This window comes from Pollachius pollachius (assembly GCF_949987615.1).
Source record: "Pollachius pollachius genome assembly, chromosome: 13".
In the NCBI taxonomy this organism is placed as follows: Eukaryota; Metazoa; Chordata; class Actinopteri; order Gadiformes; family Gadidae; genus Pollachius; species Pollachius pollachius.
The window spans coordinates 19,048,247-19,074,123 of NC_136946.1; the positions used below are offsets into that span (position 1 = coordinate 19,048,247).

General features: G+C 44.5%; 1 protein-coding gene across 1 annotated transcript; it reads left to right on the plus strand.

Moving 5' to 3' along the window:
- Window positions 1–18,276: 18,276 nt before the first annotated feature.
- Window positions 18,277–25,868, plus strand: LOC307084759 (hippocalcin-like protein 1; the record flags this gene model as incomplete). Its single annotated transcript, XM_079749253.1, has 4 exons — window positions 18,277–18,372; window positions 20,296–20,577; window positions 25,511–25,616; window positions 25,771–25,868. 4 exons carry the CDS (start codon window positions 18,277–18,279, stop codon window positions 25,866–25,868), a joined length of 582 nt encoding a protein of 193 aa, XP_079605379.1.
- Between the last annotated feature and the right edge of the window lie 9 nt (window positions 25,869–25,877).

Sequence of the window (25,877 nt, forward strand, 5' to 3'; positions counted from 1 at the left end):
TCCTCATCCTAACCTTGCCATGCCATGCCTCTGGTAGTCAGTCACCGGTGACATGGTGACCAGGCGATCTGTCATGTACCCGAAATGCCAGAGTGTCCTGTTTACACCACGAGCTGTCAGTGTCCGCCGCCCAGCTACAGTACCTCCGGAGTCATCTTTCTGTTGTCCCTCTGAAGGCTGTTGTTGTAGCGCCACATAAAACGGGAGAGGAGAATCAGCCAGCAAACAGTGACGTGTGGTTGTTGTTGTTTTGCCACCGTGCCCGCTAGAGCAGGAGGCTCAACCTACACTATGAGTGTTGTGTGTTAAAGTATTTGACACGTTGTGTTATACTTGCAGTGCTGTGTTTCCGTCAGGCTCTGTGCCGTTCCCCCCCCCCTGAAGTTCTCCAATAACATAGTGGGGCAGCTGGATCCCAGATTATATTGTGGGATACCTTCTCCTCTTCCAGTTCCAGCCTGGGGACCGCTTTCTATGGTGCAACATCATAACGAGCAAATGAGAAAATCTTGCTGAGCCGCCCTTCTTGAAAAAGGTGTGTGTGTGTTTGTGTGCGTGTGTGCGTGCGGGAACGTTTGTGTGTGCGAGAAAGTGGCATGTCACTAGAGTGTGTTAAATCATTAGCATCGCTGTTGCTGCAAGGCTGCTAGCAGGACGGCTTTGATGGGAAATTACAGCGTCTTTCTCATTTTGCCATTATTTGGGCCCCATAGATTGATTTTGCTTTTCAAGCTTGTCTTACTGATGAATTATTTTCTCATGTGTTTACAAACATCCCACTCCCAATGTAACAGCCTGGAAGGCAAATACATATATTTGCTGCATTTATGTATTCAACAGACACAGAGACAACTCAACTACACACAATCTCTTACCAAGTCCTATACTTCAATCCTACTCTCTTGAAAATAACCAAGGTTTTACGATAAGAGCATTCCATAAGTAGGTTGCAAGTGTTTCTAAATGTAATTGGTGCAAGGTTAAAGTAAATGCATAAAAAATATCTCATCTACTTAGTTGTGATCCTTTGTATACGTTTGAAGGGTCCTTACCTGTGGGGTGGTGTGATGGGCTCAATTTACTCGTTCTAACCCAAAGCTTTAATAGTCGAGTTTAGACACAAGCAAGAACACCACCAACAATTTGCAATTCTCTTTCTTTTTTGGTGCAGATACTGAAAGTTAGATTTGTCCAGTGAACCAACATTTATCACGGGTGTCTTTCCCATTACCTTCACGTTACTTCCACAGCTTCATGTAATTGACACGATCTACCAGAGATATTGGAAATTGCAGAGAAAGAGAGCCAACAACCGGAAGAAAGGGGCAAATTGTGGGGGCAAATTGTGTGTGTGTGTTCCAGCAAGTTGCTAGATCTGTATCTGTCCCCCATCCCTCTCCCCTGACGCCAACGCTGTCCTGCCCTCCCGAACAACCCTTCTGCACTTTTCCATCATGTAATCCCCCCTCTCACTCCCTCCCCCATCCCCTCATCTATCTTCTACTATAGAAATAGTATTATGTACTTACTCTCTCTCCCTGGACTTATCCTCGTTGCTTATACATCTGCAATCTGTCAACGGCTTGCCTTGGAGCCGGTTTAATAGGTAGTTGTCCTCCGGTGTCTCAGATCTATATTTAGGGCTAAGATGGATGGCAGTCACATGCATGTCATGGCAAATGTCTCTCCGAGGACCACTTCTTACTGGATTTAGTATTATGCATGCCACACCTTTTGAAATAATTCAAAAGGTCAAATTGTTGTTCATGGTGATTTATTTAATATTGTGCAGGGACAGATGCCTCATCCTCACCCAAAATATCTTCACTGTTTAAAGTCAAAGTCCATTGTGGTCGACACTTTGCAAGCTTGCAGAGGTGACTGCCATTAGTTTGCTCTGTTTGACTTACCAAAGACACACTATGTACTTTTTCCTCTTGCAGGTGTTCACTACTTTCACAGGTGTGGGCTACAACTTTCGCTTGACTACTTTTTCACGCTCCTCTTCCTTTCTCTTGCCGATTTGGTTCTCCTTGACCTGAATAACCATACCGCCCCTGGCAGCCCAAGAGGGGGAACCTGATGCTAGGAGAATAATTACTATCTTTATCATCGGATTGTGTGTGTGTGGGGGTGTTTGCACTTTTGATGATGTGGGACACCAGAGCTAAACTGCTCCCAGTCCCTCAAAGGCCCTACACACTTGGGCCTCAGCCGTAGTGGGACGTCCTGATTTTAAGACTCCTCAGAGAACTCTGAAAGCAGCACAGCAACTGTTTCAGTTTTCTGTCATACAGTGTTGTTAGTTCCTCTGAACTGCAGCAGGCCACTGAAAAGGGTAGACATTTTAGCTTTCCGACTTACTTGTTTGTTTGAATTATTAACACTACAGTACCATAGATCTCCAGAATTAATAGTAGCCAATTGTAGAGTACAATGTTTGATTGTAATACTTACTCAAGATTACGATAAATACTGCTTGCACATGGTCGAGCATTCTTTGTTGTATGACCTACGTGCTCTGGTGTGCTCCTTACATAAACTCCCTCAACAAGAAAGCATTCCACAATTAATTACACTGATAAAACAGAGGGCTCTCTGCATGGATGGGGAACAGCCTCCACGTGCTGCTCTGCAATCGCTTTCCAGTTTTCAATTGTTAGCCCAAGATTCTTATGAATCAGAGTTGACCAAAGACCACAAACCAAACCAGACTGTTGTGCTTTGCTACGTTGAACTGAATGGATTTGTCTGGGACAAAGCCTCTTCTTTATACAATCTCATAGGTCTCGAGTTAAATGGAGACATCTGTAAGGCAGGCTGAAACCGATACTGAGACTGGAGGGTCTTTTGTCGGGAGGTTGAGAGGTAGAGCTTTATTCAGTTAAGCAGTGGTATAGGTGTAGTCATTGACCAGTGGTATCGGTGTAGTCATTGACCAGTGGTATGTGTGTAGTCAGTGACCAGTGGTATGGGTGTAGTCAGTGACCAGTGGTATGTGTGTAGTCAGTGACCAGTGGTATGGGTGTAGTCAGTGACCAGTGGTATGGGTGTAGTCAGTAAGGGAGTGGTATGGGTGTAGTCAGTGACCAGTGGTATGGGGGAGCTGTGTAACAGTATCTGGGAGTGGAACTGTTGTGCCCATGAGGTGGTGTGTTTGCTACAAGGAGAAAGGAAGGAATGAGCAAAGCAATAATCTTTAAGGGACATTGGTCTGCTGAAATTGATATGAGTTGGACACCTCGCCAAATCTGCAAAATGCCCTGTGTCAGCTTCCAGAGAGGTTAGAACACAAACCAACAAAGGCTGGTCTCTTGATTTCTATGAACCAATGGCATTGGTCATAAATTTGCCAGGAGGGGTCTAACATCTAAAGACATGCACACACATAAGCAGGCATAGTTTACACAAAACAGATATTCTCAAAGAGCATTTCACTCACCAAAAGCATACGCTCTTAACTCTTACCTGCAGCACCTTTAAGGGGAGGATCGTTTTACTGATTATACAGGGATGATCGCATGTCTTTATCCAATCAGTATTGACTAAAATGTCTTTATCCAATGATGGGTATTTCCAAGAGACACCCAGCACTGTTGCGTCTCACCATCCTGCCAGAGTCTTTCTCTAATGGAACATGCGACCCCCAAGCCCACTTTATTTTTGGCAGTTTAATAAGGAATTGTACATCGTGAGGCAATGTGGGCCATGTGGGTGGGTGTGGTGTGGTTTAGGGCGGTGTGTGGACGGAGGAGAGGCAAGGCAAAAGGTCAAGGTGTGTACCCCCTCCACTCCCCAGGGCCTGGTATGTGGGTTGGGTGCTTGAACAGGACAGAAAGATCTGGGGCAGCGGTACCAAGGGAGCTAGAGACTGGGAAGGAATGGTGCCCATGGCGTTTAGCTGAGATCTTCCTGTCTAAAATAAAACGACCAAAAAGACAATTGGAGACGAGAAGGAGGGAGGGAGGTGAGTGGAAGGGTTCGTTAGGGCGAGCTGAAGGTGTGTGTTGGAGGTGGTGTGTGTGTGTGTGTGTGTGTGTGTGTGTGTGTGTGTGTTTTGTAGGGGGGAACAAATGTTACAATTGCAGAATTCCAGAAAAGCTTCCAATCTGAAAAGCGTAGAGATCATAGTGACACATGCGTACATATAAATAAGGTGGTGCACTAAGATGTGGGAGTCGTGTTTTCCATTACATTCAGTCACTTTTGTCCAAAGCAACTTACAAAAAGTGCATTCAACTGTGAAGCTACAACCCAATAAGTGAAAGACTCTTGTGAGCAAATTTATCAAATAAGGAAACTGCTCTAAGTGCTACATTAAAGTAAAAAGAGATTGATTCTTTTTTCTTTTATTCTTCCATCTAAATGGTACAATGTGACAATATTAAATATATTTCTTGTGTTTGAGTTTCCAGAATAATGTTTAATTTCTCCCTATATTATTATTTTCAATTGGTAGACAAAGTGCATATAGAGATTAATATATTCTGGATTCATACACCGTCTTTAGAATTTTCCAGTTGAAATTTCAGCCCTAACCCTTCCTTCAATATATTATGCTGTCATAGTCTTATAATACAGCTATTTGGCCCAATTGCTTAAATTGTCAATACAATTAGAAATCATTGGAAATGTCCCTGAACAAATGACTCCAGTGTTGGCCAATGTCATCCATTCATGACAGATTTTGTATTACAATATAGAATATCATTTCGATGTACATATCCAAAAGATTATGTGACAGCAGGGCCATCATGTGTATTCTGTCACACGTTGCCATGGGGGTCATTACGGGTCAGATGATGGGTTAGTGACGCACATGTGTCATCAGTTCAGTGCACTGGGAGTGAATGTCGAGGTCAGCATCCATTCAGATGTGACGTATCCTTCATTCAGTTTCCTTACAGAATCATTTTTCATAAATTGCTTTCCGAGGTTATAGTTTCACTGAGAGAACTTCAGATAGTTGTGAGAATTGTACATTCCCTTTTTGAATACCAACTAAAGGAGTGATCTGTCATTGATACTCTTCTTACTCTTCTTCTTACTCTTCTTGATATATATATATATATATATACAGTGGGGAAAAAAAGTATTTAGTCAGCCACCAATTGTGCAAGTTCTCCCACTTAAAAAGATGAGAGAGGCCTGTAATTTTCATCATAGGTATACCTCAGCTATGAGAGACAAAATGAAAAAAAAAAATCTAGAAAATCACATTGTCTGATTTTTAAAGAATTTATTTGCAAATTATGGTGGAAAATAAGTATTTGGTCAATAACAAAAGGTCATCTCAATACTTTGTTACATGCCCTTTGTTGGCAATGACAGAGGTCAAATCCTCCATGCAGATCTCCTCTAGAGCAGTGATGTTTTTGGGCCTTCGCTGGGCAACACAGACTTTCAACTCCCTCCAAAGATGTTCTATGGGGTTGAGATCTGGAGACTGGCTAGGCCACTCCAGGACCTTGAAATGCTTCTTACGAAGCCACTCCTTCGTTGCCCCGGGCGGTGTGTTTGGGGTCATTGTCATGCTGAAAGACCCAGCCACGTTTCATCTTCAGTGCCCTTGCTGATGGAAGGAGGTTTTCACTCAAAATCTCACGATACATGGCCCCATTCATTCTTTCCGTCAAACGGATCAGACGTCCTGGTCCCTTGGCAGAAAAACAGCCCCAAAGCATGATGTTTCCACCCCCATGCTTCACTGTAGGTATGGTGTTCTTTGGATGCAACTCAGCATTCTTTCTCCTCCAAACGCAACGAGTTGAGTTTTTACCAAAAAGTTCTATTTTGGTTTCATCTGACCATATGACATTCTCCCAATCCTGTTCTGGATCATCCAAATGCTCTCTAGCAAACTTCAAACGGGCCTGGACATGCACTGGCTTTAGCAGGGGGACACGTCTGGCACTGCAGGATTTGAGTCCCTGGCGGCGTAGTGTGTTAGTGATGGTAGCCTTTGTTACTTTGGTCCCAGCTCTCTGGAGGTCATTCACTAGGTCCCCCCGTGTGGTTCTGGGATTTTGTCTCTCATAGCTGAGGTTTACCTATGATGAAAATTACAGGCCTCTCTCGTCTTCTTAAGTGGGAGAACTTGCACAATTGGTGGCTGACTAAATACTTTTTTGCCCCACTGTATATATATATATATATATATATGTATATCATATAGATATCTATATATCTATCTTTATATAGAAATTTACAGTGGAGTAAACTCCAGCGTTTCTGAGCCGGCAAGCTTTTAATAAGTTCCAGTGTGCAGCCAGCCCCGGGCAGCTGACCTTGTTTGTACCTACAGCTTATGCAGCACAACTCAATTAGTGCCTCCATTAGGCGGTGCATAGGCGTCTACATGCTGAGGCCACGCCGCCTGATGGATGTAGAGGACACGACTCACGACAAATGCTTACTGTTTAAGAAATCCTCAAGAGGATATCAGTGACATATCACCCCTTTGGTTGGTTTTTACAATGGGAATGTAAATATCCAAGTCATCTGAAGATATCTTGGTGAAACTTACACATGCTACAGCAATTGATGATCTATCTATCAATCTATCTGTCTATCTATCTGTCTGTCTGTCTGTCTGTCTGTCTGTCTGTCTCTGCCTGTCTGTCTGCCTGTCTGTCTGTCTCTGCCTGTCTGTCTGCCTGTCTGTCTGTCTGTCTGTCTGCCTGCCTGTCTGTCTGCCTGTCTGTCTGTCTGTCTGTCTGTCTATGAAACATCCACAATCAAATCATGTGCTGGAGGCTTTTCAATGTATGCTATGTAGGATTAAGACTGGCCCCCCTCCCCCCTCCTTCTCCATCTTCTCCCAGCTGCTCGGGTCACTTGTCGTCTGCATGGAGAGCCAGCCAATGCCCTCAACACATCCACGCACGCATGCAAATTCTCACGCACAGCATGCACAAGGTTTCGGACCACACTGCTGGCATTGACACCGTGGGGGCATCTGGGTGGGTGGGTGGGTAGACAGGTGGTCTGAGTCAATGAGGAGGAGGGAGGCTGGTGCAGAGTGTCTTCAGCCAAGCTAGCCGTTGGTCTGAGACACGATTTGTATAGAGTAGACCTGCATTTATACACTCACCAGAGTCACATGTTTGCTAAAGGTCAACACGCCCCAGAGAGAGGATGCTATGATGAAACAAAAGGCACGATGGATATGGGGCTAGGGACGTGGGGGCGGGGGTAATACGGTCTTAATTACCCACCGCTGTCTCCTGCTGTCATACGCCTCCTTTCCTTATCTTTTCTCTCCTCTGCTTCTCTGTTTTGTAAGTCCCCATTCAACCTACTCCTTCTGCTGAGGGCCAACGGCACGATGGTTACACTTTGTGTCTTCTTAGAAAGACGTCCATCTCCTCCTCCCCCCAACCCCCCCCCTTCACACACACACACACACACACACACACACACACACACACACACCCAAACACCCACACACACACCCACACACACACTCTCAGCAACCAGGTCCGCTGGTTGTGTAATCAACAAATGGAATGGGTCGGCCGGTGCTTAAGTGCAACAAACTGTGTTCTTTCTGGTCGTCATCACACACACACACACACACACACACACACACACACACACACACACACACACACACACACACACACAACACAGGGCGAGCTACAGTACAAGGGCGAGTGCGCTCTCTGCGGTTAACACATGGCCATGTTCCCAGCAGCAGTGCTGACCTTTGCTGAGGGAGCACAGAACGCTCTTTCATTGCAAGGTGAAAATTGAAATTCCAACTCACTCACTCGGCATCTTCAGTCACCATCCAGGGTGTAAGAACATCAACGTCCTTAAGGTTTGAAAAGGATCATGAAAAGGAACATCATCATCATCATCATCATTTTGCTTGATACATTTGGATTGGTTTGGATCTGAATTGCTGTCTCTTACGAGCTGCAGTCTTGCAATTCTCTGATTCTCCAACACAGGCACAGAAATGGAGGCTGTCTGACACACAAAAGCCGACCCACAGAATGCAATCACAAGCTGTTTTGGCTGTTCTGCACATTTGACAAATAAAGACTAATGCCATCAACCACCACCATGCATCTGCCCTGCCTGTGATGGGGAAAAAAACACATATATCCTATCAGTTTGATTTGATTCCTGATTCTGGGTATATTACAATATAATGTTTACAGATTTATCAAATGAATTCTAAAAGATTAATGTGAAAATATGCTCATAAGCTGTGACCCGCAACCAGACGCCTTCTGCTTGTCCAATGGGCCAAAATTGACAGGGCAAGAGAGGCCGAGAGAGGCCAAGAGAGGGAGAGATATGGAGGGAAACAACCACCAGTAATGGGGCTATGATGGCAGAGCAGATACATTTACTGCTCATTACACTCACAGCTGTCTTATCACATCAGGTCAATTGGAATCACTTTACTGTAACACAATAAGACTTTCAAGGAACACAATGTAAGCATGTTGTGATGTTCCAGATGCCCTTACATACAAGTATTGTTATTATCGATTATTATATATCCACATGTTTCCCGGCTCTCTGTTCAGACCATGCAAGTCATTACAGTGCAAACCATCACAGTGGCGATCAACGCAACCTACAGCATCTTTTTTTTCAAAAACATGTTGTCTTGGTGAAGGAATAACTTGGATTCAAATGTAATATGTGTGGTTAGAAAACATCCACCCATGAATATTAAACCAAATGCAATCACTGCTCTAATGTTGAGAGAGAGAGAGAGAGAGAGAGAGAGACATTTGAAACAATGGAGGGAGAGAGAGAGAGAGAGAGCGATTACGCAGCTGTGAATATTGTTAATATCATCTTGCTGGCTCTAAACCCAATTTTTGTTTTCATACTGTTGACGGTGCAGATAAGCTGTGTCCCGTAAATATTTCATAAGTTGTGGCTGTGGGGAGGGTTTATATAAGAAGATGTGCTTCCATGGCTTTGAATCGCTGCTATCTTCCACCAACGGTTTCCCTTTTCTTGGTATTTACCAACAGAGCACTCAGTGCTGAATGTATTTGGCTGTTGTTGATTGCGTAAGCGAGGGTCTAAAGGGGTTTCTTTTGACAGCGCTTACTGGCAGAATATTAGTTTTTAATTTAAAAACTTTGGAGGGAGAGAAAAAAATCAACCAACATTACTTTATTGCCTGCATTATTTCCTTGTTATGATCGGTAGACAGTGTGTGGCCCAGTGGGCCTTGGGGAGCAGTGACAGATCTTCATTTCACTGCTATAGAGGCTGGGGATGGAGAGTTAGTGTGAGAATAAAGGGGGAAACACTATGGGACGTGTTACATCGTGACTTCATCTCGTGGGGGTGGGCAGTAGGAAGAGGAGTTCTATCATCAGTATATCTGGCGGGCAATGTTCCCTGGGCCCGGCGATGTATACAACCTATAGAAATCCTAAGTGAATGCCTGACCGCAATATAAATACACTAACACAATACAGTCCAGGAGGCAGTACAAAAAAGTACAAAAGCAGCCTTTAGTGTGTGTGTGTGCTCTTGTGTGTGTTTGTGCGTATGCGTGTATAACTGTGGCTTAGTGGTTGCAAGGTGCTACGGCTGTGTTGTGGTTCTGCCACACTTGTGTATGTGTGTGTGTGTGTGTGTGTGTGTGTGTGTGTGTCTATTCCTAACTGTACTTTCATAATGTCCGCCTTCATTGGGAGCTGGCCATGTGATAAATGGATCGCAGCTATCCATGCATACACAGTTAAAACTGAAGAGTCATATCTACACTTCAATCGTTTGAAAGTCACATCAGGCAATTTCAGTTCATCCATCTTTCATTCCTTTTTTCTTTCCATTCGCCTGCCTCTAACTCTCCCTCCTTCCCTCTTCCTCTCCTCATTTTCTCTCTTTCTCTTTCTCTCTCTCGCTTTCTCTCTCTCTCTCTCACTCTCTCTCTCTCTCTCTCTCTCTCTCTCTCTCTCTCTCTCTCTCTCTCTCTCTCTCTCTCTCTCTCTCTCTCTCTCTCTCTCTCTCTCTCTCTCTCTCTCTCTGTCTCTCTCAAGCGAATAATAATCCTTTTAAGCTCTGCCCGTCTGCACTTGTGTGACCTTTTAAATCTTTCTCTAACTCACAGTTTTTCTCTTATGTTTTATTCCGTTTTCATCAGCATTGGTTCCAACCCCTTAGCAGATACTCTGCTCCTGACAAACAACCATATTGCCTGGTTCCTCTACCTTTCTGTGTGTGTGTATTTGAGTGAGTGATTAAGCGTGTTCCCAGTGTGACTGAAAGCTATTCCAGGTAGACATGTGCTGATAATTCTCCCTACAACAGGGCCAGGGAAGGAGCTAAACAGATAGAGAGAGAGAGAGAGAGAGAGAGAGAGAGAGAGAGAGAGAGAGAGAGAGAGAGAGAGAGAGAGAACGAGAGAGGGGGAGGCCCACACAGAGGACCAGGCACCGTTTTTATTTTTAACCACTCGATTATCTTTGTTTTCAGATACCTCTCTCCTGTCCTCTCACCCTCTCCCTCCCTCTCTCTCTTCTGTCCTCTTCCCCTCCCTCTCACTCCTGTCCTCTCACTCTCCCCCCCTCTCTCTCTCTCACTCTCCTGTCCTCTCACTCTCCCCATCCCTTTCACTCCTGTCCTCTCACTCTCCCCCCTTCTCTCTCTCTCACTCTCCTGTCCTCTCACTCTCCCCATCCCTCTCTCTCCCCTCTCCTCTCACTCTTCCCCTTCATCTCCCCTCTCCTATCACTCTCCCCCTCCCTCTCTCTCTATTCTTTCTCTCTTTCCTCTGGTTTGCTCTTTAGCGCTTTACCAATCACCCATTGACCCTTCGCCTCTCGTCATTATCAAACCACGTTCTCCAGTCCTCCACTGATTTTCTCTTTCACTGTCTATTGCGTTTAACCATTAGAGAGATAGAGAAAGAGAGAGAGGGAGAGAGAGAAGATCAATACTAACCTCTTTTCCCAATAATCGAAGCCCCCAATACAGTTGTAAAGTCCATTTCTTGTTTGTAACACTGTGTTCACTGGCGCAGGCATGCGATTTTGCTTTTATAAATGGGTGTGTGACGTACTAGAGAAAGTGTGTAGTTTAAGAGAAGTCTAAAGGCCACCTCAAACTTTTCAACAAAGTATTGCCATTTATCCACCGCCTGCAGCTATACATACAGTATAAATATATATATATATATATATATATATATATATATATATATAACCCACCATTTTGCTGAAGTTTGGATTCCCCATCTCCTGAAACCACTAAAGGGGACATATGATTATTCATTCTGTCATTCTCCTTAGTTACCACTCTACCTCTTTGCTAGCCGGCCCCGGGTGTAGCAATCTTATCCCTCAACATCATAGCTGTACAACATCTGCAGTCCCCATTCCCAAAACACCAAGTCTTTGCATGTAGATCTTGGATCTCCTTTGAACACAAGCATCTAAAGAGACACGTTTGTTTCGTTTTTTTAATTGTTTCTGTGACTATACTTATTTTAAACACATTCTGAGCAATTTTGAGCAGTCAGTGCAGCAGCAAGGACAAGCAGCTAGGATCAAAATAAATAAACACTTAGGCACTCTTTCTGTGTTTTCGTTACTTAAACGTAAAGAGATGGAAGCGAGGAAGAAGAGCTAGCGTTATTGAGCTCTCCTTTCATATCAAGTGGCGTCTCGGAGAAGAATGGCGCTGGTGTTTGTTTGTGCACAAGCGACAGGAGGCGAGCGTTCGGGGCTGAGAGCACTTGAAGGCGTCGGGCTGAATCCATGCAGAACTCGGGAGAATCGGAGACATCTTTTAGATCCCATACTTTTTCACGCCGCACTCAGCTACCCAGCACGGCCTTTCCTTTGATTTGTACTACCAATAACGAATTCTTCTTGAACTTCAATTCTTTATCCTCTCCTCTCTCTCTCTGTCAGGCCCCTTTTCCCTAATGACGAGAGTGTGTCGTGGGCTGAGCTTTAAGGTCATCTGACCGGGGCTCTGAAAGGTTAGGCGGATTCAAGGATCCCAGCTCCATGGGGTTTGCTTTATTCCATCTCTTTTACACCGCCGTTCTTGTCCTGTTCCTGCTTACCTTTATCATGCGATCACGGCAGGACACATTAACCGTCTGGTCTGCACAGTCCCCGATCGCACCTTGCTCCCATCGTGATCCGATGAGCTAGAGCACTTTCGTGGAGGTCAGGCGTGTGGACGGCGATCGGGGCAAAGTGAAGGCAGCCTACTGGCTACGTTGTTAAAACCACGGCACATGCCTACACAGAGCCAGCCAGGGTTCCCTCCGTCTCCGGGGCATGCATACACCGCTAGGCACAACGGGACTCACACCTGCGCTTGAGTCTTTAGTTCAACGCGTCACATCCCTAATTTAGAGTGTGAATATCTGTTGAATATAGAATATCTTTTAAACCTTTAATAAAACAACAATGTTCAGACTGCATAAGCTGCCATTGATTTGGGATTTGTTTGTAATACACAACAGCAGCACTACGTTGCTATCCACCGGACTTTCAATTTTGATGTTGGGCCATTCCTTGCGGCGGGCATTATTGTATAACTTGTGCAACGTGTGGGGAACTTCGCCTACCTGGGCCATCCACTGAACGTTTAGTGGATGGATATAATATGTTTGTGTGCAAACGTTTAGTGACTAAACCTTTGCACACAAACATATTTGATGCAGCGTGTCAACAATGCATGACTGCACAACTACGGACGCTTTTGGCTATTTAACACCATTCTAAACAGTGAGAATAGCATATGGCCTTGTCTTCCACCATCTCAGCAGATTTATTTTGCCAAGAAGTATTTCGGGGCAAAGTGACATCATAACACAGATCCGGCCACAGAGTTTGCCTTCAAGTGTCGGGTGTGGGCGTTGGACCTGTGTTGGGATCCAGCACATCCGATCACAACAGCCGCATTGAAACGCAGCCCAACTCTGCCTCATCTCTGTCTCTAGTCGATACTCGCAATCAATCCCTCCACCTCTTCTTCTCCTTCTGCTTTTGATGGCTGACGTCATCATTTGTAATGCAGTTATGCAGCTGTCCCCCCCCCCCTCCCCACCACCTGATCCAACCCCATCATCAACACCAGGACCGCCCCCACCACCACCTGATCCAACCCCATCATCAACACCAGGACCGCCCTCCCCACCACCTGATCCAACCCCATCATCAACACCAGGACCGCCCTCCCCACCACCTGATCCAACCCCATCATCAACACCAGGACCGCCCCCACCACCACCTGATCCAACCCCATCATCAACACCAGGACCGCCCCCACCACCTGATCCAACCCCATCATCAACACCAGGACCGCCCCCACCACCACCTGATCCAACCCCATCATCAACACCAGGACCGCCCTCCCCACCACCTGATCCAACCCCATCATCAACACCAGGACCGCCCTCCCCACCACCTGATCCAACCCCATCATCAACACCAGGACCGCCCCCACCACCTGATCCAACCCCATCATCAACACCAGGACCGCCCCCACCACCACTGCGACGCCCCACCCTCTCCACTGCCACCACCACCTCCGGCACCACCTCCCTAGCTACCAAATCCCCATCCGAGAGCTTACGTTGACGCCCCTTCCCTGCCTGTCGTGTTCCTCCTCTATCGTTTTACCACAAACACTGTCTTTCTTTCATCCTCCTTCTCCTCGCCCCCCCATCCCGCCCCCCCCATGCCACACTCTCTTTCTCTTTGAAGTGCTTTGCACGCCTCAGGGTCTCTCTCTCTTGATTGTAACTCTCTGTTTCACCGCTTAATTTACTATTGCGCAATTGATACATCAAAGTGGGATTGGGATTACAAATGCTATTCTGTAATGAGGAAATTTAAACGCTAGTATAGGAGTTGAAATAGAAGTAATCTGATAGCATTGCTGGTATTTTAATGTTTCTATTAGGCTGTTAATCGACCAAATTTTGCAATCTAGATTTTAGACCATTCCCGGCTCATTTGCAATCAAGGCATCTCTCCCCTGGCTGGTTTGGGGGATCCATCTTGTCAATCAAAGGTATAAATGCAACACTTATCAATAGAGCTGGGTAGTCCCGCCCCAATCATTATCTGGCTGAGCTTGGATGTTTTGCCAGAAAGAGGTAATTTACAACATTTCAGGGCATAATACGTTTTAGGACCTAAAAGTTGCCATAAACGTTCATAACGTGCATAATACGTGCATAATAAACACACCAATATATTTTAAATGACAAAAGTGTATTTAACACATTTATTAAACACATTTCGCTAACCATAACTACACTTCCCACAAACCACGGCGGGAGAGTGGGAGCAGTTGGTTCACCAGATGACTAGCTACAGTCTAGTGATGAGTACATTATAGTTCCTTTGGTCATATTTTAAACAGCTATTCGCTTTTTCTTTGCTATAACTATTTTCGAACAACCTCTTTTCTGTGTCTGTCCTTTTCTCTCTCTCTCTCTCTCTCTCTCTCTCTCTCTCTAACACTCTCCCTCTCCCTTTCACTCAGCATGATCAAAACAGATGTCGATGACCCAGTTGGGGTCCTCAGAACAGATGTTGGAGGCATGCGGTGTGTGTAGCTATGCCTGCGTGTGTCTTTGCGTGCTTGATTGTTGTGTGCATGTGCTTATAATGGGTGTGAGTGTGAGTGTGTGTGTGTGTGTGTGTGTGTGTGTGTGTGTGTGTGTGTGATTAAATAGATTTCCCAGAAGTTCAGCATTGTGTCGACTTAATGTCTCAAATCTGAGAGACTTGGAGAGAGAGAGAGAGAGAGAGAGAGAGAGAGAGAGAGAGAGAGAGAGAGAGAGAGGGAGAGAGAGAGAGAGAGAGACATAGGAAAGTGACATCTTGTTGCAAGCATCCAATACTTCAGTTATTGGTGTCTGGTGGGCCCAGCAAAACCAGTGAGCGCAATACCTCTGTCTCTCTTTGTGCCTGTCTATCTGTATCTTTGTCTGCATGAACACTACCTTCTAGAGTTTCATACTAAATCAGATTAACCATGCTTCTGAATGCCGCATTCTGAATAACTGCAATTTTGTTTTTTTATCAAAACACTGCGTTCGCGAGTGATGAAATTTAGACTGCTCTTATTGGAACTATGTATTTTGCAAAAACAAAAGGTTTAGGCCCTCACGTCACACCCTGAGTTGAGAGAGAGTTGAATAATTAGTCGTCAATGTAACGGGAATTAATGAACGTCATCGTCAGGTTATATCGGCATTACCTTGAATACACAACAGGGAAGCTACTTTACATGATAAAGGATCCATCAAAAAGTAGACGTGTTAAAAATAGCATTGTATACCAACAGCAGCAGTCCTGTCATAATAGGTATTCTATTCAAATATCGTTGATGTGATGTATGATATTGTGTCGCACGGCCTGCTGTGTATCAGTAGTTTATTGCCCCTTTTGTCGGCTCTGGTCCTTCTTTCCTCATGTCCTCATTTAATCCTACCTTGCTCTATCGTTCTTCCTGTGTCTGTGGGATGTTTGGTCTCCATTTACAATTATCTCTGGGTTTATCGGTGTAAATGTTTCAATTTACCAGGGACCAATGAAATAACGGTATTTATAGCGAGGATAAACAGTTGTTTTAAATCATAATGAAATGTGCTTGACTTTTGCTTCTCTGATTTTGAGACCAAAATAAAGAAAGCGCGTTTGCTGAGAGATGCAGAGTGAAGCCGAGAATAGTAGATCATTTTAAACCAGCGCTGCTTTCGACTCTAACCCATAAGATGTGTGCTGCGTTATTTTGGACAAGCTATGTAATATTATCCTTGTACAAAGAATAGCATGCTTATCGTGGTACTTAATGTATTGCTGTAACACCAGACATGCTGCCAGACTGTAGTTATGTATATTTTGCAAGGCTGTAGAGATATTATTCAAGGCATCGGATTGAATATCGTCAGTGCCACAATACACGCCTTCATCGTGTATGTGTTATCAAAGTGTAGTATCTAGACCTACATGCCTTTGCACCTTTGTATGTTGATATACTGTATATATATATATATATATATATATTTATACACTACCGTTCAAAAGTTTGGGGTCACTTAGAGATTTCCATATTTTTGAAAGAAAAACACTGTTTTCTTTCGAAAATACTGTTTGTTTCAATAAAGATAACATTAAATTAATCAGTCTAGACATTGTTCATGTGGTAAATGACTATTCTAGGTGGAAACATCAAATTTTGTACAGAGGCCCATTTCCAGAAACCATCACTCGTGTGTTCTAATGGTACATTATTTCTCTAATCGTCTTCAAAGGCTTATTGTGCAATTATGTTAGCACAGCTGAGAACTGTTGAGTAAAAGTGTGAGTTTTCATGGAAAACATGAAAATGTCTGGGTGACCCCAAAATGTTCAACTGTAGTGTATGCATATAAGTTCTGTTGATCATTACATCTACTGTATTGATCATTGATGGTTGTCTTTCTGTGTGAGGCCAACTGGGCGGCTGGTCGTTCCACGGTCTAAACCCGGAGACTGAAGTGTGCTGAACTGAATCAGCCATATCAGCTAAGGAGCTAAGGAGCTGATTTGTTAAACTATTGTGGAGACAGTTCTCATTAGGAGAGAGTGTTGTGATTGGAGGAGGGCTGACGCAGTGACAGGTTGAAATCGTTAAATGAGGGCGTATGCAATTAAAACTTTTCATCAGGGTCTCTTTTGTTATCTTAGCGTATGCACACATTATCAAACATCACCAATCAATGAACAGTGCTTTGATTGATTTGTATCTATGTGGGCTCATTATGTGCCTAGCATAATAATAAAAATGGATTTGTTTGTTTAAATAATTATGTAATTATTAACGAGTATACATTAACAATCTTACTTACTTTTTTCTTTTGATGTTAGTTCAAGTTTCTTCCACTTATTATGCCTTCTAAAGTTTATTCGTATTTCAATGCATTTCATTATCCACGGTTGTTCTGAAATGTAAAACTAATAATAGGTTTTGCTATGATTTGCGTCAGAAAGATTGAGATTCCTGTGTGAACCTTCTACTTTTAGAATTTCTAAAAACAGCCAAGAGATGAAACAACATTGAATACCAAAGTTGCATCGGTGCGGCCCTGCTGTGCGACAGCGCTATGTTACAGGTGGCCCTACAAATGAAAAACACCAGCTATGGGTGGAGGGCTGTGGCGCTGTGGACCCTGCAGGGCTCCAGCATGAGATTAAAAGGCTGATCTGATTCTCCCATCGTCAGCAGGCGTGACATCACCGGGCTGGAGAAGGGTGGCTGGGTGGGGCGGGGTGTTATTTGGGATTAATTTAATGTCATCTAATGTTTTGCAACCACTGGTGATTGTGATGCAGCAGTTTAAGGACTTTGAGTAGTTGTGTAACGACCCAGTGCGTGTAGACACACACACTCCAAATACACACACACACACGCACACTCCAAATACACACACTCGGAAACACGTACACACACACACACTCCAACTACACACACACTCCAAATACACACTCGGAACACATACACACACACACACACACACTCCAAACACACACACGCACACACACACACACACACACACACACACACACACACTCCAAACACACACACACACACACACACACAATGGAGTTATTTAGGTAATGCTTTGTTTGCCAAATAAATTAAATGGTTGTTGACGGATCATAAATAGCCATGGCAGCTGAACTAATACCGATTAAACTTCTTGTAAACAGCAACAGGACGCATCAGACACGCCACACACTTCTGAATGATTGCGAGATGGTTGATGAATTCCCGCAGAGCGCAGCTAGTGCCTCTGTAATAAACAAAAGGTTCGCTACAGCCAGGAAATGTAGGTCTCCAAATCCACAGGCACTTCTGAAGTGCGTCTTTTGTCATTCTAAAACTTAACATATTTATTTGTGGACTATGGCCATGCGACAAAAACTAAGAAGAGGACCTCATAAAACCTAAAAACAAAGAATAACTGTGACACAAAAAGAACACGTGACCTCAGGTTATGCAAGTAGACCTCAAGTGAGGGCGAGTGAGGTACTTGCAGCCACTCAAACACAGATAATCATGTACTGTCGGCTTTAATGGGTGACATCTGACATCTCTCTATCACACCCCCCCCCCCTCCTCTTTCCTGTTTCATCAGCAGGTTTTTTCCAAAGCGAAAAAGGAAAATCGGCGACAACAGAACAACCATCCCGGCTGGTGCTGCCTGTGAACTGGTTCTGAAGCTGCTAGGGTTGCCGCGGACACCAAGAGCATCCTGTCCCGTCATTGGCCATGGGGAAACAGAACAGCAAACTGCGGCCAGAGATGCTCCAGGACCTTCGTGAGAACACGGAGTTCTCCGACCACGAGCTGCAAGAGTGGTACAAGGTGAGCGCTGCAGAGGAGCAGAGTGAGGGTTGGGGGGGAAGTCTCACCACTCAGATTGTTGATTAACAGTCTTGAGTGTACTAGAACACCAGCTCAAATCTGCGTAGAGTAGAATATCTCCAAGCGGAACAGGAGACAAGGCGTAACCCTGCCCCTGTCAGTGTTGGCTTTCTGGAGGCCTGCCATCTCCCCCTAGAAGATCTCCTCCGGCATAGCAGGATTGCTGGACTCCTCCCAAACTGGGGGAGAATGCAATGGAGGGAAACCATAGGCTCCTCCCACTAATACACAGACTCCGCCTCAGCTTCACCAACTTTCATTGACGAACGTATAAACTGCTTTGCGAAGCTTGGTCATTTATTTGGTTTACCTTTCATCACTTGTTCTGAGTATTAAGCCGACTGCAGCGCTGATCCACCCACCAGGGGCTGGGTGACGCACGGGAATGTGGGTGACATTGTCAACAAACCCGTCCTCTGCATTACTCCGCACGTCGGCATGTTTCCAGGCCCTGACAGAGGACTAGTGCCGCCCCCCCGGTCCGTCTGTCGGTAGCCCGGCGTTAGCGTGCAGCCTGCTAATCCAGCCGGGGGCTGATGCGCCGCCGTATGCTAGCAGCGACATCGAACACCACGCGGCCGAAGGCCCTCCCCAGATTTCTACATCCAAAATCTGTTCCTGATTAAGTTGCTTGTTTTGGTCCCTGTCTGTGTGCTGCCAGATGAATTACTTAATCTTCCTTGTGTGTGTCTGTGTGTGTTTGTGTGTGTGTGTGTGTGTGTGTGTGTGTGTGTGTGTGTGTTTATCTTGTGTGTGTCATTTTTTCTGTATATGAAAGTGTATGAATGTTCCTTGGATCACATAGTGTAAAAATGTATACACCTATATGTTGGATTTGTTATTATGTGTGTTTGTGTGTGTGGATCTGGGTGTGTGTGTGTGTATTCGCCTGTACATCTGCAGGCACTTTCTGTCACTAATACCTCCACGGATTTGCTCGGTGGATTAGACCTATAGAAACAGCTGTTGGGGTCAGGCCGAATGGCAGCTGCAGATGTTGAAGCATCGACCCAATCTGACTACTTTTTAAGCCCTTTGGGACCCAGGGGGTGAAGGGACCTCCAATCAGGTTATACCGGAGGTAACAAGGAGACGTTGTATAGGAGTGTGAGAGATCCATCAGAGGTAGAGGCTGGGAACCCAATGTTTGCGTGGCGATTGTTGCCATGCACCACTCATGGCCGGTTCAGGGTTCAGCGTGGGAAGAGTCCAAACCAGGACAAACAGACCGGGAAGGGCCGTCCTGTTCACCAGACGCAATCCTTCCATAAGATAAGCATTCGCTGCACGTAATTTGCTGGGATATGCTGAGCCAGCTTTTCACTTCTAAGAAAAGAAATGCAAGTGGGGTAACTAATCAGACGTCAAGATAAAATCACGTTAGGTGTCACCACTTGACACCACGGACATGGGGAGAGCTCTGTAAGAAAATGTTCAGCTTTTACTGAAGGCTCCGACATTGCTCTGAAATGACACGTGTCCTTGAGTGTCATATGTTCATGTAATTTACTGCTTTATCTGAACCTCTTCACCTTCTTCTCCGTTCACCCCTCCTCAAATCTCCTCTCTTCTATTCTCCTCTTCTCTTTTCCTCTCATCCATTCTCCTCTCTTCTATTCTCCTCTTCTCCTCTCCTCCATTCTCCTCTTTCATTGTCCTCTATTCTCCTCTCCTCTATTCCCCTCTCCTCCATTCCCCTCTCTTCCATTCTCCTCTCCTCTCCTCCTCTCTTCCATTCCCCTCTCTTCCATTCTCCTCTCCTCTCCGCCTCTCTTCCATTCTCCTCTCTGTACTCCCCTCCATTGTCCTCTCCTCCATTCTCCTCTCCTCTCCTCCATTTTCCTCTCTTCTCCCGCGGCCCAGGGCTTCCTGAAGGACTGCCCCAGCGGCAACCTCAACGTGGAGGAGTTCAAGAAGATCTATGCCAACTTCTTCCCGTACGGCGACGCTTCCAAATTCGCCGAGCACGTCTTCCGCACGTTCGACACCAACGCCGACGGCACGATAGACTTCCGGGAGTTCATCATCGCGCTGAGTGTGACGTCGCGCGGCAAGCTGGAGCAGAAGCTCAAGTGGGCGTTCAGCATGTACGACCTGGATGGCAACGGCTACATCAGCCGCGACGAGATGCTGGAGATTGTACAGGTGAGGGCGCGGCCAGAGAGACCTGAGAAGGAAAACCAATCCCGTTAAAGGGTAATTCCGGTGTAAAATGGATTTGGGATATGTTTTGTATGATAACGAGTTGAAACGTTCGTTTTGGAGCACAAAAAACGTATATAGACGCTTTCTTCAGTTGGCTGTTTATAGCCGATTCTATCAAAACACTATAAACTTGGAACGATGGGGGCACTGGTTATGGTAAAAACTAAATCGCTATTTTAAACGACTTAAAAGGCTAAAAGTAGCCCGACACGTCTTTGGTAGTATAATAAGGGTCTTAACATATAAAACGAGGCATTGAGAACTTTGTAAGTGTACAGATTGTTTATTAAAAAATACATTTTATACACACAATACCATCAGTAGATCACCCGTCGACGCCATTTTGTTTTTAAGACTCGATAGGTAGATTGACGAACACAGAGATTGTGACATCCGTCAGCAACACGCAAGCTCTGTGTTCGCCAATCTACTTATCGAGTCTTAAAAACAAAATGGCGTCGACGGGTGATCTACTAACGGTATTGTGTGTATAAAATGTCATTTTTAAGTCTATATACAGTTTTTGTGCTTCAAAACGAACGTTTCAACTCATTATCATACAAAACATATCCAAAATCCATTTTACACCAGAATTACCCTTTAACAGCTTATTTAGATCAGAAGTGATGTTGTGGGTTACAAAGTAGAGTTATGGATGGATCCTGGTCTGAATCTCGACGGCATGCTGTTGCACATTTAATTGTCATTGGACATTTTGGGTAACCAAGTCAATCGGCCAGTCCCGGAATATTCCAATATTCTGATTATTGGAAGTAGGCCTGCTCTCATACTATAGAAGCTGTGCGTCTTCTCGAACTTTTAGGCTGCATTGAAGCTCTGCCCTAACCGTGTCGAACTTGAGATTTTCTCAACAACCTTTCATCTAATATACTTCACACTTGGCGGATGTATGACTGCAGCCCCAAGGAAGTGCAGTGTTGAGTTTGAAGTTGTTTGGACAGAGCCGGTTCTCGAAAAAGCTGCAAGCTGCAAAACAGGAGGACACTCAAATGGCCGGTTCCGAACAGTCACGTTCGAAGGGCAGAAATTGAAAGGAAAATCTGTTGATGAACACACAATTCTACAGAATTCTTCTCTGCCGGTTCAAATCTGGCAGGGAAGTATAAGCACTATGAATTAACTTCAGTTTCTTTGTTCTTTCTGCGAATGTTCAAATATTTGTTTGGAAAACCGTTATGTTTTCGGGGAAGCCCTACAGGTAAAGTCATTCAAACACTCAACCTTAAAATAATGGAATTCTAAATAATTTAATTATTAAAAGTGGATGGGGACAAGATTAAAGAGATTTGTGCTAACCCCCAGTGGAAAACAAAACAGCCTGTTCAGCCAGAATCATGGAGGAGGAGGATGGTGGTGATAGGGCCATTAGAGAGTTGAACGCCTGTTTTTCAAAATATTACATTTTGTAAATAAATATGAGGTGGTACTTATATTTGAAAACTGCAAGCCCAAAATATGTGTTTTTATTTATATAAAAACAGAGGTCAGACAAATCAAAACCACAATGGCACTTTTTGAATTTCCCAATATTCAAATACTCCAAACTAAATTTCATACTCAGAATAAGGAGTGCCCATTTCATAAGTCTGGTAATATCTCATCAACACCAAATTAATTTCCCAAATTCCCAGTCCACATCGGCAAGATCAAGATTGGTAAAGAAACAGACGCTACAATTGGCAGCATGAGAGGCTGAGAACAATCGAAGCATACAATCACTATTGCAAAACAAATGTAAATGTTAGTACAAATGTAAGTGCATCATGACCTTGTTTGTAAAAGAAACAGATACAAGTGAAGAATAGCTGTCTGAATCACAACACCTAGTTCAAAACAAAAAAATATTCTTCTGATGATCAATAAAATGAATATGGCAATTTGGGAATGTGTTTAAGTGAAGACAAAGCGATCAACAGAGTGGGGCTAATACTTATATTAGCCCCTCTGCTAATACCCCTCCCATGCACTGCCTCTCCCATGAGGAGGGGAGAACTACGACTTTCTGGCTGACAGGATCACTGCATTAGCGATGGAAACAGAATGTGCCAAAGATTCCATGACAACCGCATCATGGATTTATGTGCACTCAGGACAAGGGAATAGATGGGTTTCTGGGCTGCACGATAATGGGAAAGAAAACTGGTAACTAACTTATAGTTTGTCTATCAAGGGGTGGGAACCTTTTTTTCTGAAAAACATACGGCTATATAACGATAATAATGTAGAACATTGAAACAATGCTGATGTGTGGTTATTGTGAAAATTGTTATGATACAAATTGATAGGCATAAAACATTACAAACTATTAATGTCAAGTGCAGTTGATGTTAGACTGCCCTGTAGATTACCTTAAAACGTTAAACATGGTAATTAACAGCAGGAGACTTTAGTAAGTCTATTAGCCATTGGACACATTTGTGCTGCCTTCAAACATCATAACAGTTATAACTAATGCATCAACTATTTTTATGCAAATGACTTAGGGATACACAGACTTAAAAATAGCGAATGACCTAGGTGTAATTACGCATTACCTACGTTTATGCATAATAATAGTATGTTATTCATAAATATGGCTTGCGTGATACACAGTCGATCGAATAAGAGATGGCTCATACAGGAGGGGATGCCTTGAACTCGTCCTACCCTGCTTCCACGTGGAAATAGAGATGTCTGTGTAGTTTGCTATGCTGTTGATCAACTGCTGCTCTCCTAGCTCAATGCCATGGTAAGGTATGGAGCCTGCTTGTGGTTCCCCTGGCAGCACGCATTCATGATTGCACTGTGCAGATCGTTTTAGTGCAACCTGTGATGTAAACACATAAACAAACGTAATACTTTTCATTCACTTTTAATTTGTTACTTGCAAATGTGTGCTTGAGTGCTTGCACTGTAGAGTCCTGTTTAAAAGACAGGCCATATGTAACATGACACGTTGGCGTTAATAAGCTTTACTTAACATCCCAGGGCCCAGCGATGAGTCTATTGCGCATGCTCACATCGCAATAAGAATGCCGCAGCCCTAACGGTATTTATTATAATATTGGTAGAACGGGATTGGCAGTATTCCACATTTTAGGCATGGAAAAGAAGAGCTGTAGAACAAGAACAACCTCCCAACAAATAATGATAAGTGATTCAACCATCTGTCATGAGAGAAAAACGTGGCAGACTTTCACTTCCAGGAAATGACATTTTCTAGCTGTGCGTTTCTACATTCTTTACTACTGTCCTAAAAAAATAAGTTATTCTTAATCAACGACTCAATAGAGTGTTTGCTTGAGTACATCATCTCCAAAATACACCCTTCTGGAGTTATCGCAAACAGCAGCACGATGTACTGCAGTCTGCATCAAAACACTCACTGTATCACACACTAGGTCACTGGCCTGTCAGGCCATAAAAATAAATAATTAATAGGGCTACAGTTGGAGGCGCTCCCGCGGTCGCTGGGCCAGAGCCTGGCTGTAGTAGCCGCCTGGCTGTGTGTTCGCCACTGTGTCGGGCGGATTAGCGAGTTAAATTTAACCAACGTTTATCCCTGAGTGTGCAGAATACTGGGATTATCCAGGAACCCATTGAGGTTACGCACCAGTGGATGAGAGAAGACTCATTGTGTGATTGCATGCAGGGTGAGGAAGGGGTGAGGGGTGAAGAAGGGGGAGTTAAACATATCTCTGTTACAGGAACACTGGATTCAAATTTCTGCTGTCTAATGTTTAGGGCATTACAAGGACCTAAAAAAAAACATTAAAGGGGTGTTAAATACGGGATATTTTTTTCCCCTTTTTATAAACATGTTCACTTCTATCAAGCTTATCAATGCAGTTGATAAATTAATCAAAAAATACTGGATCATTTATCCATTGTTTGGGATAAGCTTGCTAACTGACGCCAGCAGTTCTCAACAGTCAACAATCCACTTTTTTAGGCGATGTCCAATTAACTTCTAAGAGGTAGATATGGATATAAATGTAAATGTTAAAATATTTTAGATGGGGTGCCAGTTATTATATTCAAATCAATAGTCAACAAACAGACTTTGAGCCGACTCTTCTTTAAACGTAACTCCCCAGTTGGCTTCCCTCAAATGGCAAAAACAGTGGTTACAGTTGTTCTCTCTTATATTGGAAAGGCATGATTTGCTCACCCACTTAAAGCTTTGTGTGAAATGGGTCGGTTTCAACCAAAACAACTCCATGAACAGATTCAATATTTTGATTCAGTGAATTATTTATATTCAAAGTGATTTTTCCTTCCCTTATCAACTCATGTGTGCGTGACAAAGTCTCCCGACTCCCCAGTCGAGACTGTTGCACGTTAGACTCAAAAACGGAATAAAACCAGATGGCCCTCATCCCTCTCCTCCCTTTGCTCCTTCCATGCATTTGGGATCCCCCCCTCTCCCAGCAGGGAAGGGGGCGGGCTGGCGAAGGCCATTACTGAAACCATCAGGACTGGGCCTTTAGAGGAGGGTGATGGGCGGGCTGAGTGAGTGTGAGGTTGAGGGAGATGATGGCCGTTAGAGCGGAGGTGGATCGAATGTGGATGCCTCCACCGCCGCTCGGCCATTTCCCGCTGCCCGAGAGGATTCTCTCGTCGATGAGGAAGACTCATCGATGACGGCAGCTCTCGTTCTCCGACGAAGGGAGGTGTAAAACAAAGGAAATATCGCTTGGATCGAACCGCCAACTGGCAGCCTTTCCTTAACACAGTCGTTCTACAATACTTCTTTACAGAGAGGGCATCAGAACAAACCATTCCGGCCGGGCGTTGCTGTGGTGCTGGCTGTACTCTTCTTGCCCGACATCCCTCACAATCCTCCCTCATGCTGCTTTTTCCGCTGTCTTAGGCGATCTACAAAATGGTATCCTCCGTGATGAAGATGCCAGAGGACGAGTCTACGCCAGAGAAGAGGACAGACAAGATCTTCAGACAGATGGACCTCAACAACGACGGTGAGAGCCAGGGGGGCCATGAAGGGGGATGACGGATGCAGGAGGAAGGAGAGGGGGTTGGGTCGCTACATGTAGCCAGCCAGGATGGATCCCCACACATGCTTAAGTTGTCTGTCTCTTTTCCCTTTCGCCCCCTCTCTCTATCTATCTCCAGGTAAATTGTCTCTTGAAGAGTTCATCAAAGGTGCCAAAAGCGACCCCTCCATCGTCCGGCTATTGCAGTGTGACCCCAGCTCAGCCTCTCAGTTCTGAGGCCACTTC